Here is a 15,727-nt window from a genome sequence, read left to right on the forward strand (position 1 = left end):
GCGTCTTCGGCAGCAGGCACACGTTTCTGGTTCCGCGGGAGGTGCAGCCATGAACTTGAGCTCCCCAAGATCTAGAAACGTTTATGTTTCCTGGAGGGGAAGACGTACGAAGAACGGCTGAGGTCACTGGGCCTGTTCAGCCTGGAGAAGAGGAGGCTGAGAGGAGACCTCATCACAGTCTACAACTTCCTCGTAAGGGGGTGTCGAGAGACAGGAGACCTTTTCTCCATTAACACCAGTGACAGGACCCGCGGGAACGGGGTTAAGCTGAGGCAGGGGAAATTTAGGCTTGACATCAGGAGGGGGTTCTTCACAGAGAGGGTGGTTGCACACTGGAACAGGCTCCCCAGGGAAGTTGTCACTGCACCGAGCCTGTCTGAATTTAAGAAGAGATTGGACTGTGCACTTAGTCACATGGTCTGAACTTTTGGGTAGAACTGTGCGGTGTCAAGAGTTGGACTTGATGATCCTTAAGGGTCCCTTCCAACTCAGGATATTCTATGATTCTATGATTCTATGTTCCTTCCTGTAAGCAGGTGGCAAAACAGCAAAAAAACAACTGCCTTGTACCATTTCTGGATACATTTTAGGGAAGAATAATACCTGCACCTTCCCCACAGCAGCTGAGGACAGTCAGACAAGGCAGCTTTCCAGGGAGCCAAGTGGAAAAGACAAGAGAAAGAGACACAGAATGCAGGGAGTTTGCAGACAGAGTGGGAGGCTGCTGAAAATAGCCAGGAACAGACACGCAGCCGGGTCTCAAAGACAAAAGGCAGGCAGATTTCGTAGGGAGCAGCCCCAGAAGGAGGCTGGGTAAAGTTTCTTTCAATATACAAAATCTTCTGTGGATTTTAAAGAGAAGAAAAATCTGAGGAAAGGATCCACCCCAAGGTCCTCAGGGAGCTGGTATGGAGGAATTATTCTCGGATTAAACATAAAATAAAGAGGCCTGTTTTACCCTGCTGGCCTGAGTTCTCCCCATTTCATGGGTTACCTTGCCCTCCTTTGCATTCTGCTAAAACTCACCTTTCAATATTCAGAGCTCTTCTGGCCTTCTCAGTCAGTTTATTTTAAAGAAGGCAGCACAAGTGAGAGGCTTCCCCCCTCCAGGGTTCCACCAAAAGAAGATAGTCTTAAAAGGTGCAGGAGCCTCCAAGTCGGTGTCGCTGATGTTCTCAAGCAGGTTAGGGTTTGCCAGGCTGTTTTCACACTTCTGGCAGTTTCTCCTCACACTTGCCTTTTTAACAGCTGTAGGAAAATCTCCAATACAAAGCATTTCTCTGAAGTTTGCACTATCTTGTGATTTATTTATTTGATACTCTATCTGGTCTGTGTACTACCCTGTTCTCATTGTTCCAATGCTTCATTTTTCAAATACTTTCTTAAATTGATTTGCCCACCAGACAGGAAAAGTGACTCCCCAGTCCCAAGCCCTGCTATGAGAACATCACAACCAAAACCATGCACAGACTAATCAGTGTGCTCAAAACCAAACAAAGATAATGAGGAAGCCAAATCTATAAACAAACACAAATCCTACAGGATTAGGAGGTCTAGGAATTAAAGATCACACGCCTTCAAAAAGCCTTTCCCTTCTAACTCGGGATACTGCTTTCCCATCTCTTCCAAGTCTCATGTGAAAACAGATTCTTCCTCTCTTCACTTTCCACCATCCCTTAAGAATGTGTAAGCCTGGACAGCCACCAGACGTCAGTTAGAGGATTAAAACTGGCAGGCAGGAAAAGATGGCTATTCAGTGCACTTCTTTACAGTGGATGCAAAAGCCTTCTGTGGCCTTAAAGGCCACTCAACCAAACCTTGCAACTTATTCCACCCACGCCAGCATAGCTAAACTGGTGAGACCATCCATTTCATACGCTACCCAACGGAATTTAAAACAAAAAAATGCAGAAAAACCAGCCCTGTCTGCTTGCAGTCTGTAAGCAGCAGGCACATTTTAACCCCAAATTCAGGAGCCAGAGGACATCAGTTGAGGATCTGTGTTAAAACCTCACGTCCAAAATTTACCTACTTTTTAAAAAATGACGAATTTCATTGGCAGGTTGCTTTCACCGATTCCCATCCCCACAGTTCTTGTTTCCTGCTTAAATGTAGGAACAAGAGGAATTCATTCTCCCCCTTACCATTTGCCAGCAGCGCATTAAGGGCTACAGTGACTGAATACAGCAGACAGGGAACATGCTGATGTTTGATTAGAAGCACACAGAGGTTCTGAGCTTTGATGTGAGTACCACAAGAATGCTGTCCCCCTCATTTTTGTCCGTCTCAAGGATCCACACCAATGGAAGGATTCATCTCCCCCAGATTTCCATGGCCAAGAAACACTCTCACTGCGTGAGGTGGGCTTGGATCTCTGCTAGCCAGGAACGTTTCTGAGCAGAGCTTTGAGGAAAGAAAACCGTGCCCTCACTAAATTAGGGCAGCTGATGAAGCAGTGCTCAGAGAAGAAACAAGAAACCAGGGAGAGCTCCCCTGAAGTCCCTTGTCTGTGGCACAGACCTTTCAGTGAGATACTTTCACTCACTTTCAATGGGATACAGCACTCGCTCCACATCTTCCAAGGCCAGCTGTCACCAAGTGTCCCTAGGACAGGTATTATTTTCCACCTAAGCAATCACACTGGAGCTAGACTACAAGATTTGCCTTGAACTCTGTGTTAAGATCCAGCTTATACAAGTTTCAGATCCGCACTTTACCACCTCAATCTCCATTTGCATCAGTGCTTCTGTTACTACCAGCCACCTACGCTGCAGTCCTGCATCCTTTACAGCTTTTGAGTGGATATAATTTGTACCAAAGACGTAACACACCATACAGCTGCAAACTGGATAATGTTCTCATCATCAAGTGTCGCTTGTTTTCACGTCTTAATTTGCATGCAACAGCCTGGAGTGAACCTCTGGTAGCATCAAGGGATCTCAATTAAACAGGAACAATTTAGTTTAGCTAATCAACTCTATTGTCACAGCGAGCAGAAAGCTGAGCCGCATGTACTGCTCTGGGCTGGTCTGGAAGGGAACCTCTACTAGCACGGGTTCAGCAGCGAGATCCTGAAGGAGGCTTTTTGTCACGAGGCTGCAGAGAAAGCACAAGACATGACCCTGCAGCAAGCAACTGCTACCTCAACAGTTTTTCTTTTTGCTTACAGATGATTCACCAGCAAGGCTGGAGCTGATGAGTGTAAGTGGCAATGGATGTAATTGTTCGAGACAGAAGAGTACGTTTCAAATATAGAAGTAGAGAAAGCAGATGGAATTTCCTATGATTCATGGATGTGGGGGTTTGGAATCACGAGAAATCTGCGGGGAAGAGCTTCGTGGTTACAGTTGCAATTAAGTTTCACAAGCAGTTTTGACCCATGGTGTCAAGTACTTAAGAAAATGACAGATTGTGGTGGTAGCTTGGTGGACAGACGGGGAGACTTGGCAGAACTGGGAGACATGGCAATTTCAGTGGGAAGAGTTCCAACATGCAACAGGAGTAGCTTGCAGGGAGGAATACATACATGTGTGAAAACAGTTTTAGATACCACTGGCTTTCTTTTAAGGAGTTCTCATGATTGCAAAGAAGAACCCAGGTGAATTATACTCTTAATTTCAGAGCTAAGAAGTATTTGTTTATGGTAGGCTGTCGTGAACGTCCCATCCCATCTCTTGGGCTCTTAGGATCGTGTCCTTTTGTTTACTAAAATGTTCCACCTTCCTCTACTACTCTTTGTGAGCCTTTCCACATCACCAGGGAGAGAAAAACCTCGTCAGTACAAAAGGTGCTGATTAATGCACTGAACAGGACCTAAAGGAACGCATCTGTTTAACTTCGCCTCAATTATTGGTTAAGGCAAACGACTGCTATATTAAAAAACTAATCACAGCTGTACATAAAGGAAAGCTTTTATAAAGACAAACATTTCCTCCAACCTTCAATGACTCCAGAACTGCTCTGCAAGCAAAAATCACAATGAACTCTACCCAACCCAACCTACCTCAACCTGAAAGAGTTCCCCGGCACCTTCGCAGTCATTCGATGTAATTATGGGGGTATGGATATGCACGTAGCCATTATCCTGGAAGAGACAGAACACTAAAAGTTAACCAGCTGAAAATATCAAGTATCAACTGCAAAGGATGACATCAACCAGCACACATCATGACAGAGCTATCAGCCCCCAGCCAGGACATCCTAAGCAGCCTTTTAGGCAACTTCTGCCTTACATGGACAAAGACAGAGGACTAGCTAAATTCTAACATGATTTGCAAATCCAAGTGTGCATGATAATGTGTTTCTGCAGCTGTTCATCTCCACACCACTCCCCTTTCTTTTTCACCTCCTCCAGTATTATTTTATTGCGTGTGTGGTTTCAATCCAATTTGATTCCTGTGGCCTCAGCACTTCAGTTTCTCTGACCTTTTGGAAGTTGGTGGTTGAGCAGAAGACACTGCGTTCTCCACTAAGATAAATGTTTGGGTGTGTTAGATAACAGAGATCGCATACCGCATGGCAGAGAGACCCTACAAACACCCAACCACTGTGAAAACATCCGTCATACCTCACATCATCTTAGATAACACAGTTAAACAGGTTTTAAGAGACAGGGTATGCCCTGGCTTGATCATTGTCCAGGTACCCAGAGAACAGGACATTCTTTAGGTTAAGAGGGAACGACCTCAAGTTGTGCCAGGGGAGGGTCAGGTTGGAAATGAGGAGACATTTCTTCTCAGCAAGAGCGGTCAGGCATTGGGACAGGTTGCCCAGGGAGGTGGTGGAGTCACTGTCCCTTGGGGGTGTTTAAGGCAAGGTTGGACGTGGTGCTTGGGGACATGGTTTGGTGGGTGACATTGGTGGTAGGGGGGCAGTTGGACCAGATGACCTTAGAGGGCTTTTCCAACCTTAATGATTCTATGATTCTAATAATCCATTCAGGAAATGGCTTGTAGGTCCAACAGAGGCTCCTGAAGGCAGGCAGGCTGTAGGAAGAGCGAACCCCTCTTCTCTGAGATTCTCTGCAGAGCAGCAACAGGGTTTTAGAACCACTGCATGAGGTATTCAGTGGATGGGTACATCAAGCAGAGCTCAGATATTCACATATTGTCAGTTAAGAGGCAAAAATGGGAGCAGAACTAGTCTCACTGATGAGATTTCTGGTGAAAGAGATCACACCTGTGCACATCAAGGCAAACAAGACCCTTGAACTAACAGCTTCTTGCTGAGAACAGACGAACTTGGTTTCTCTCGTATCACTTTAATGTCTAGCACAAGGGAACCCCTTTAAAAATCAGGGTGTGACAGCATTACCATGACACAGGCAATTATGTAGCATTGTCTGCTCACAGAAAACACCAAAAAAGAAAGATAAAAATCAGTGTTTCTAGAAGCTTATGTTCTGATTTTATCAGCATAATACAAATTCAGGGAGGGTAGCTTTAGCCTACCAACGCAAAGCACAGGTTCTCTGCTATCATCCCACAAAGGCTCCTAAACCTGCTGGGCACAGATCCCACCACCCCGACATGAGATTTCAGAATATTGCCCAAATTTTTTACAGCAACCATTAGCACTGCACACAAGAAGATGCACGATTCATGTTCCCTTCCAAAGCAGGTAAGGGTTCTTCTTCATAAGCTGCACAGGTCAGACAACTGCTGTCTAAGATGTGGAGATCATAAAAAAAAAACAACTCCTGCATCATTCCCCTTATTAAAGCTCCTAGAATACTTCACATCACATCATTTGCCCTAAGAAACCTGGAAATTAGTTAACATGCAGAGAGATTTTCATTCACACTGTAACCATTTCACGCTGCCCATGAACAATGTTCCTACCCCACAAGGACCACAAGACTCGGGGGAAGATTTAAATATGACATTTTAGGCTTCCACATCCAAACCAAAGGCATTTAGCATTAGTCATTCACTGCTGGCTGTAAACTATTAGGCTAAAAAAAACAAAACAACAACTTTTAAAGTTACGGACAGTTTAGATTAGTTTTGAATTAAAAAGAATAGAAAAACGTTTATTTTCTTTCACCATTAAGCCCTTCACAGCTCTGCACAGTGAAAACTCCGGTTATGTTTTTTAGATATCACATGCTCTGACAACGTCAAGTTTGAAATTGCAGCACTTTTGGGATGATGTAGGTGGCAATTTAAAAAAAAAGACTAATTTCTGATGGAAGGAAAGCAAACAAGCCCCAGACATTCCCAGTGCTAGAACAGTCGTGACATAAGCATTTGCAAATAGCAGGTTTGGGACCAAACCTTCCTTATCCCTTAAAAAATAACTTCACCATAGCTGCTGACGCTGATAAAATAACGATGCTTTATATTTTGCAGTAGTTCCCCTCTCCTGAGCATTTTAAACAGGAAGATGTCAGTCTAAGATAGAATCAACTTGGATAAGTAATGCCTCTGTCAGAATAAAGTGTTTTCTCGAATCTCAGCTGGCTTCCTCGTCCCAGTTTGAAGTTACAAACTTTTGGAGGTACTGCCATCTAGTGGCTCGAGAGCAGCAGACTCCCAGCAGTCAGGTTCTGTACTATCAGCTGGCACAACGCTGGAACTAACAGCTGACACTGTATTTCTGTTAACCTCTTCTACTACAACTGAACCCAGCTTAGTTCAAATAAAATATATTTATTTCAATGAAAAGCTTTAAAAGGAAAGGGCTCGGGTGTGCTGGAGAACTTTCTGCCTTATTTTCTCTACTCAGAGAATCCCATGGTCTCTGTCTAGCATCTAGAGTCAGAATTAACTCACTGCCCCCTGCTGCCACTGCCTGCACAAAGCCTACAGCCTGCCCGCAGCTTAAGGGTGTCAGCACATCCATAAACACAGGTGCCTCTCATCCACCAGCCCGAAATGCATGAAAAAACAGGAGTCTCAATCTCAGCTAACAACATCCATGCAGACCTGTAGCACAGAAACGTAAAAGTAAGAATTGAGAGGAGTAACACGAAGATCTGAGTCGGTTTGTCTGGAGATTTCCACGTGGGAGGCGGCTTCTGTCCAAGGTCACCGCTGAGGGCCAGTGAAAGGACTCCGTGTTACGGTGTGTTCTGCAGACCACACACACTCACAGGCGTGCGTTATATTGCAGCTTAGTGAAAGGGATAAAAAAAAAAAAAAAGGCAGGAAATGGATGGAAAGACAGTAACAAGGCCACAGATGTGCTAACTTCACCATAAGGAACAGCCTGGCCAAGACCTCAGCCAGGCCCAGGCCTGCAAATAAAACCACTACGCCGGAAATCCATACCCTGCAGTCAACACTTCACGCTCCCTTCCTCTTAACGTGCCTCTGTGAAGCCCAAGCAGGGAATGTTTTTACACAAGAAGCTCAGCAGAGAAGGGACCTACCTGGAAGAACGAGTGGATGGCTGCGGTGGCTTCGCTGCGGATTCTCAAGAGGGCACCGAGCGCGTTACTCCTGCATCGCAAGTGAGGGAACTGGCGGATGTCCTCCAGCGGGCGCCTGTCCTTCGCTTTCAGGGGGAATGACTAAAAGCAGCAAGGGAAGAAAAACAAGAGGATGAGAGCTTGGAATCAATGCGGCTTTATTGCTGTGTCTATCTCTGAGTAGTAAAACTCAATTGTCATTACAAAGCAGAAAGAAATAAACACTTTTCTCTGGCTTTTCTACTTATTTTGTGAAGTTTTATTCTTACAATTTTTGAACAGAAGAGAGCAGCACTCTGAAACGTTCCATCTTTTAGATGTTGGGCCCCTTCAAAGCTCATCTCGCTACTGCAACAGCGAGCTGTTTCCAAACATGCTTGGGGCAAATTCTTCTGCCTGCACAACCCGGAGCGTTGAACCAGTCCCTCTGCTTCCCGGATTCGTAGCCAGGCCAGGCTTAGCAGGTAAATCACCTGGCACAGGTAACTGCTGCAGGCTGGAAGCAGAGCACGCACTCAGCTGCCAACATCTGCACCTGTTTCCACGTGGGAACAGCTCTGCCCCAGAACAGAGCATTCGCAACGTTCCCATCATTTTTTTCTCTTTTGATATACCCTACATCCCGCGCTGACAAATCAAAGCCTGCAGGAGGATTCAGACTTAAAGGAAATCCAGTTTGAAGCATGCTCTGCTGGACACCGAGGCCTTTGGATATTTATTCCCCAAGCGACCCTACCAGCTGGACTGCTCGCTGCAGCAACATACCAAAGCGTCACAAGGTCCCACCACACGAATGCTTTCAGCTTTCAGCTCCACGTTTTGCATCTTGTGAGGGCTTTTGACCAGTTTCCCTCGTACTTCCACCGCGCTTCCAAAAGAGAGGTCTCTAAGAAACCAAGAACAACAGCAACGAACTAGGTGTTGGTACAGAGTCAACTACATCCAGCAGAGACTGCTGCTAAATTAGGTGGAACACTTTTTTTAGCACTATGGCTCCGGTACCTCTTGTAACTGATGGAAAGTTATTAAATGCAGTCAAATGTGAGTGTTGGAAAAGCGAGGGGAAGACAGGCTTTTGTAAGAAGGGGTTATTGGTGGGGACAAGTCCGACTTATAGGAAAAAAAATTAAAAATCAAGTGATGTACAGAAGGTTCCTGGATCGCCTGGAACCTTGAACCCTATCCCAAAGAAGAATTGAGAGTAATGAACAAAATTAAGCCGGAAAACAAGTGTGTTATTCTACTACCTCGTCAAAACAGACTAATAATAAATGTATTACATGATAATAATATTACCTCAGGCTAATAGAACAGGCACACCTATCTAGGAGGTATGTTGACCCTCAAATTACCATGGTAAGAGCAACAGCTCTCCAGAAAGCTGAAGAGCAGCCACCCCTGGCTGCATCGTGTAATTTCCTAGAAGGTCCAACAGCAGTCCAGAACATCCAAACTACTACAGCTATTAAGAAAGTGAGATCCAAATTAATCTCACAGCACAAGCAGCTGAACTACAAGGCCTCAGGTAAGAGGAGACAGAGTAATGGGACCCTCTCCATCCTAAAACCATTCCCAGAGAACCCAAACTGCAGCAGTGCCTGTGGGCAGGTGGGAGCTGCTCCTCCAGCAGTCTGGTGTGTCCCTGGTACTGCGAGGCCTCAGCAGACCCCTCCGAGCGTCGCTCGCCACAGGTATTTCACCAGGTGTCCCAAACCCACCAACCTGCTTTCCATGCTGGGGTCAGCAACCACCTGGAGGCTTTCCAGAGAGCTCCCATCGTTGATATGCAGGAACAAAACCTCCTTCTGGGCACGGATGGAGCGGACCCAGCCCTACGGGTAAAAAAGAAAAAGGTTGTTTCTTTTTATAAAGAAATTTATCATTTTTTTATTTCTTATTATAAGATCAACCCACATCTTAGTGGAGCTGAGAATACCAAAACTGACAAAGCATTTTGAAGATGGAAAGCATTTTAGCAAGGTACACGTTCTTATTAGTTACCTCCTTTCAGAACTCTTTTATTGTAATGGTGCAGGAATGCAGAGTTTTAAGATAAAACACTCGAGGCTATTCTGACAATTTTAGTACCGATGGGTTGTAAGGAAGGTTTCAACTGAAAGTTGTTTTTGTATACACGCAATCATGGAATGGTTTGCGTTGGAAGGGACCTCAAAGCTCATCTAATTCCAATCCCCTGCATGGTCAGGACCCTCTGCCCCCAGCCCCCAGAGATAAGGAAGGAATTTTTCACCATGAGGGCGCTGAGGCCCTGGCCCAGGCTGCCCAGAGGAGCTGGGGGTGCCCCAGCCCTGGCATTGCCCAAGGCCAGGCTGGGTGGCGCTGGGGGCAGCCTGAGCTCAGGGTAGGGGGCCCTGCCCATGGCAGGGGGTGGAATTAGCTGGGCTTTAAGGCCCCTCCCAACCCAAACCATTCTGTGATCCTATGAAATAACAAATCCCTTAAGAAGAATCTAAAGTTTACAGTCAATACCAAGCCACCAAGCAGAAGTCATAGCATACACAGCCCCCTCAGCAGCTCCCCGGCTCACGAGAGCTGAGACAGAGCTGAAAAACCATCCACAGGGAGCTGAAAAACCATCCACAGCTCATCTTATGACAAGGCTACAGAGAACACCCGAGATCAGCGCTGCTTAAACAACCAAACCGGGCCCACGTGTCCCATCGGTTTTGTCTTTTCCGTAACTGTGAGGGCCCAAAAAGTTCCAAAGACTTCAGGCTGAGCATGTGCTTTGGGGATTTTATACAGACAAAACAATTTGAATCCCTCTACGTGGATTGTCGAGACTGAGCAAACTGCAAGAATTAAACAGCATCAGAAGGAAAGCATTCTTCCAATTACGGAGTGCCTACTGACCCAGATAAGGCAGGGCCACACTGAGAGCTAAACACTGGAGACATCCAAATCCAGATCACGGCAGCAAAGACACACAACACACATTTAAAATCTGCCTCAGGTATTTCCACAGAACCTTAAGACCTCATGCACAGTAAATGCCTGCTTAATTGGGGAAGGCAGGGAAGGCAACAGCATGCAAGAACCACGAAGACTTTACGGCCATAAACCTTATGATCTCCAGAACTTCAGCCTTTCTTCCAGCCTCGCCATTTCAGCAGGCATTTACCTGGATGGCTGCTGCAGGTGTTCCACCCGGAGCTGTAACTGATTCAAGAAACAACCAGGCTTTACTTCAGGACTCCTGTCAGGCACGGCATCCTCATATTCTTATGGCTAAAGCAACAGGTGTTTAAAAGGTATTCCAGCCAGTAACATGCCTCAAGCTGTTGTGCTTATCCTCCGTATTCGTGTAAATCCCCAAACATTATACTCGATGCATAATGTTTACCGTATAATGGCAAATGTTTCTCTTAGTTTCTTCTCTAGTAAGTGCTCTGTAAGAAAACAAAATCCCTCAACAAAGAAACATTCCTAATAGCTTCTTCCCACCTCATCAGGCAGCTCTGGGATTTGTTAAACACAGCAATGAGTCCTGCAACAGGAAAATACGAGCATACCCTCAGGCTTGTAACAGAGCCGCAGAGGCTGTGGCAGCAGTGTTTTGACCACTTCATACCCCATCAGAAGCACTGTGGGGTGACAAACCCAATTCAGACCAGCCTGCAGCTCCCAGTAGCTAAAACCTGGCCATTGTAAGGTTCATTTTAAGCCACAGCGATACCCCAATGCAGCTTAATGTTAAAGGCATTTGTGCCAGCACAAGGGAAAAATAAGAAAGCAAAAAAGAAAAAGGCAACATGGCCAATTTCAGCACCAGTTTATTCCAGCTTGCATTATTCACCAGACTTCAAAAGAAAAGCACCTATGCTGGCTGAGCTTCGTCCTACCCTGTTAGGCTACACGTAGGGGTATGCAGGTTTTTGTGTCAGCACCCTGCCCTTTGCAGCCTGATCCTCAAATGCTTAAATTGCTTTAGAAGAGGAACCAGCCATCTACAACCATGGCTCTGTCAGTAACACCTGAAAACAAAGACAACTGTTTGCTGAGGAGATGGAACAAGATCTAAGAAAGCTCAATACTGAAACTTTATCTCAGTCTACCTTGGTTCATAGCCAGAGCTGGGCACGAATGTCAGGGAACCATTTATCATCAGCTCTACCTGATGCTGCTAAAAGCCCAGCTGTGGAACAAGCCCCAGAGCAAAGCTTTAAGACAAAGGCAGGGCAGAGGCTGTGGTTCCCTGTCCCAAGCTGAGCAGACCCAAACTGACTGGAGAACGCTTTGATGCAGCCCCTCATGGGATGAGCCTCTCTCAGCACCTTGCCCCGAGTACTTCAAGCATCTGATCGGCCGAGTGAGCAGGGGCAGGAAGAGCTGGCGAGAGACCACACAGGAAACCAGCCGCTTTTTGAGAAAAAAACCACCACACAAAATAGCAACAAAGCAGTTCGCCTCCCTTCCGCACCGCCACACACCTGCACCTGCACCTCGCCCGCTGCTTCCCGGGCCCCCAGCGCCTGGCGGACCCGCAACCGCGCCGCCGGTGCCCGCTGCTCCCTGGGCAGGGAGGAGGACGAGGAGGAGGAGGAGGAGGAGGAGGAGGAAGAGGAGAAGATGGAGGAAGGGCAGCGGCGCAGGACCCGCCACCCGCCCCGGGCCCCCAACATGGCCGCCTCCAGCGGGCCTCTTCCCCTCAGCGCGCCCACCGCCTCACGTGATCGCCTCAGCCAATGGCCGCCGGAGGACCGCGGCAGAGCGCCAATCAGAAGGGAGAGCGGCAGCTCGTTCAGCCAAGCGGGCGCAAAGGCTTCTGGGAAATGTAGTTTATGATGGTGGGTTATGGGCCGTAAGCGGACAGGGGAGGCATTATACTGAGAAAAAACTCGTGCGTTGAGATAAAGATCCACAGATTACCACCACGGGCAGAACTGACTCAGTATAGGGAGTTTAATAAAATTTATTACCTGTTATTAACAATCTAGAGCAATGTGGAACTAAAAAACAAACTAAAACCACCTTCCCCCCATCCACCCGCATCCACCTCCTACCCCTGAGGTAGGGGAACGGGGAATGGGGGCTGTGGTCAATCCCTGACGCTTCATCTCCGCTGCTCCTTCACGGTCCCTCTCTGCCCCTGCTCCACGTGGGGTCCCTCCCACGGGATGCCGTCCTTCCCTAACTGAGCCTGCGGGGGCTGCCCACAGGCTGCAGCTCTTCAGGAACTGCTCCCACAAGGGTCCATACCACGGGGTCCATCGTCAGGCGGACCCGTCACAGAGGCACAGCCAACTTCACTCACTACTTGTGACTATTCATGTAATTGGCACTGGCTCAGCTCGGTCCCTTTGGGGTCCTACAGCTTTCTGAGGCCTTAGTACTGCATTCACTGTCTCCACTGCCCCAGTCAGGCTCCCACTACCTCCATTGCATGAGGGAAGATGGGGATGGGGCTGGCTAAAGTCTCTGAGGGAAAAATCAGCTCTGAAACAGTTTTGGGGCAGGCTGCAGGCTTTCATGTGGCTCTGGGGACTCTGATAGGAAGGGGCTGAAGGGAGAGGTCGCTCCCCTCAGCAGCAGTACAGTATGGGGACAGTGTAGGGTACACCATAGCCAGGCGTACAGTGGGTTTGGGGCACCCTTTACCATGTCCTCCTTGTCCCTGTCTTGCTTTCCTACATGCCATGCTAACAGAATTGATAAGGAGCTGGAAACAGGACTCAGTTCAGCCCTGCAAGCACAGTTTGGGGTCAAGATCCTTCTCCTTTTCCTTTTTTTCTCCCTCTTGACCTCTTGTAGCTCCCCTGAGTGGTGTAGAAAAGCAGCCATCAAGGAGCCAAGTGTCAAAAAGGCAGCACCGCTTCCCCACACAGCACACCCGCTCTGCTCTCTTGCTTGGTCCATGAGCATCCCTCTCCTGTGCGATCACCCTGGGGGAAGGCAGCAGCTGAACACGTCTCCTATGCTGATGGCTAGACATTGTCCCAGCCCCCTGCATCAATCCGCAGAGCACAGTGGGCGAAACACTGCCACGCAGCCTTACTTTCCAAATTTCCTTCTCCTCCCAGGTGGCAGTGACATCTGCCCCCAGGCCACGAGGTTCTGGGAGGCAGCTTTGATAGCAGCACTGCTTGCAGGGAGACAAATCCCCCTCTCACAAAGGCTCAGGTAAGAAGAAATTTGCTGGCCAGAGACCTCATTTAAAAGAAACAAGCTGAGCTCATGGGAAAGAGAAGAGGAAAGCTTTGTAGATGCTTAGTTTTGACTTTCCCCTGTGGTGCTTTTTATCTATGAATGAAAAGCTTCTTGTCCTCAAAGTCTTTCTGGGGCCTTCCTTCACCTCTCCCTTTTCTCCCCGTTTCCTGATGTCCCCACCTCTGGCTCTCAGCCCAGACCTGAGCTCTGAGCTCCCTTTGGAAGGACATCCTGAGGAATTAGAGGTGCAGAGCAGGGACACAGGCATGACTGGGTGGATAACAAAGAAAATCACAGAAAGGACAGGAGACCACAGGAAAGAGTGCAGAGAGGGTAAGTGGGAAAAGGGCTGGATGTGCGTCAACCACCAAGGAGAACTTGATAGGTGGTATCACCCATCCTCGGTGTCACTGCGAGGGATGGGGCAGACCTCCTGGATATGCATGGATCAGTGCCTCAGAAACACATGGACATACCTGTCTCGGTGTTTCTGACTGAGCAGAATTAGGTTTGTTTTAATGCCAATCCCAATCCTCTCCTGTAAGGGCCAGCATTGAGCTTTGCTGTCTGTCCGTAGGACACTGTGATGTGGTTTCCTGCAGAATCGCAGCGGAGGAAGGAGCTGGTACAGCTGCGGTGTGAGACAGAGATCCAGGATGTGAACTGGTAGGAAATTAGTGCTCCACCGCTCAGGGAAGTGCTGGCTTTATGTGCAAATTAAATGAGTATGTAACGACTCTTCTGCGTATGTTATGTCTTCTCTCTGCTGGGTCACAGATGGTGCATTTATTAGTGCTCTGAGCTATAGGTTTTGCCTCTCATGTTTGGCCTGTAGTATCCTAGAATATATATATATTTTTTCAGGGTTTCTTGACTCATAAAATGATCACCAGGCCAGATTAAGAATTAATTTAGGGAATAATTAGGAACTAATGCCAATGACAGCATCATTTGTGGTGCATTGACCAAATAAGAGGTAAGGTCCTTTCCTTCAGATCCCTATGCCCCAGGGCCACTTATGGGTCTTTTGAGAGAAGGGGGTAATGTGGCAAAGTCTGGCTTCAAGTTTCCAGGGCTACACATGAGCTTGTCCCATCCAGCTGAACAACTTTCCTTCTAAAGACAAAAGGGTCTCATTAGAAAGAGCACAACTTTGGTCCATCAGCCCTGAAAGAAAACAAGGATGAAGCATTAGCAGCAAAGTACAAGGCTGACAGTTTTCCACATGGATTTTCTGCCCTTCTACACTGACCACAGCTCCACGCACCCCAATAAGTTTCATATTCCCTCCTGATGAGTTCCTCATCCAGAGTCAATGCTGCTGGGATTTAGTCGTGCTGCTGTGAGTTGTGCCAGGCTCCTGGACTGCGGATAGCATTTGTGTGCTGACAGGCACAGTTTCCTGCAAGTTTTTTAAAAAGGGCAGAGGAACAGACAAGTGTTAATGTATCCCCAGGGCTCTCCAACAAAGAACAATTTGTTCCCAACAAAGCTGACCATCCTCTTATCACTGCTGGGTGCTCTCCTCACTGGAGAGCAGTTTTGCCACGTCAATAACATGAATCACAGCCCCAGTGATGAGCCCAGGCTGCGGGCTGTTTCGGAAGATCCACCTGCGTCTAGACAGTGCTAGAGCTAGCTCATGTGTCTGTTTCCCCTCTTGTATCTGAACTGGGTGTTTTAGAGCCAGTTTGGGTGTCTGAAAAGGACACGGCAGTGCCCGAATGTGTGTTCTGCTGCTTTCCCTGCAGAACAGAGCTCTTCTAAAAGCTCTCCAGAGGGCACTGGTGCTATTTGTGGATCAGATTAATAATGTAAGCCTGGGCTGGAAGGCGGAAAGCCAGTTGTCAGGGTGTCTGCAGGGAGAGGAGTATAAAGAATGGTGAGAAATAATGATCCTCTTATACTTTCAGCTGGGCATGGGGTCTGAGAGAAAGCTTGGAGAAGTGGTAGGGAAGAACTTCCAAACACTGGGTGATGTTTTTGGAATGGGAGTGGGCATTTAGTGATACGCTGGTAGATCGCTTCCTTGGCACCAACCACGTAGCAATGCTCAGCCTTCACCTGGCAGGAGAAATGCTCTGAAAGACCTCCTCTGTGGGTGTTTCAGCCTGGTGCTTTCGCTCCAGACTCTGTCTCTCCACATGC

General features: G+C 47.5%; 1 protein-coding gene across 2 annotated transcripts in view; it reads right to left on the reverse strand.

Annotated features, from left to right (window-relative positions):
• NARS2 (asparaginyl-tRNA synthetase 2, mitochondrial) overlaps positions 1-12,092 on the reverse strand; it is a 50,245-nt gene extending 38,153 nt beyond the window's left edge. For both annotated transcript variants that reach the window (XM_035330168.1, XM_035330160.1), the window contains exons 1-5: positions 11,863-12,092; positions 9,134-9,243; positions 8,177-8,297; positions 7,373-7,513; positions 4,004-4,084 (exon numbers count right to left, since the gene is read on the reverse strand). In XM_035330168.1, the coding sequence (XP_035186059.1) occupies positions 4,004-4,084; positions 7,373-7,513; positions 8,177-8,297; positions 9,134-9,243; positions 11,863-12,054 (645 nt within the window). In that variant the 5' untranslated portion in view covers positions 12,055-12,092. The remainder of the gene's footprint in view (positions 1-4,003; positions 4,085-7,372; positions 7,514-8,176; positions 8,298-9,133; positions 9,244-11,862) is intronic.
• Positions 12,093-15,727: the final 3,635 nt, after the last annotated feature.

The sequence above is a fragment of the Oxyura jamaicensis genome, chromosome 1 (genome assembly GCF_011077185.1).
Source record: "Oxyura jamaicensis isolate SHBP4307 breed ruddy duck chromosome 1, BPBGC_Ojam_1.0, whole genome shotgun sequence".
NCBI lineage: Eukaryota > Metazoa > Chordata > Aves > Anseriformes > Anatidae > Oxyura > Oxyura jamaicensis.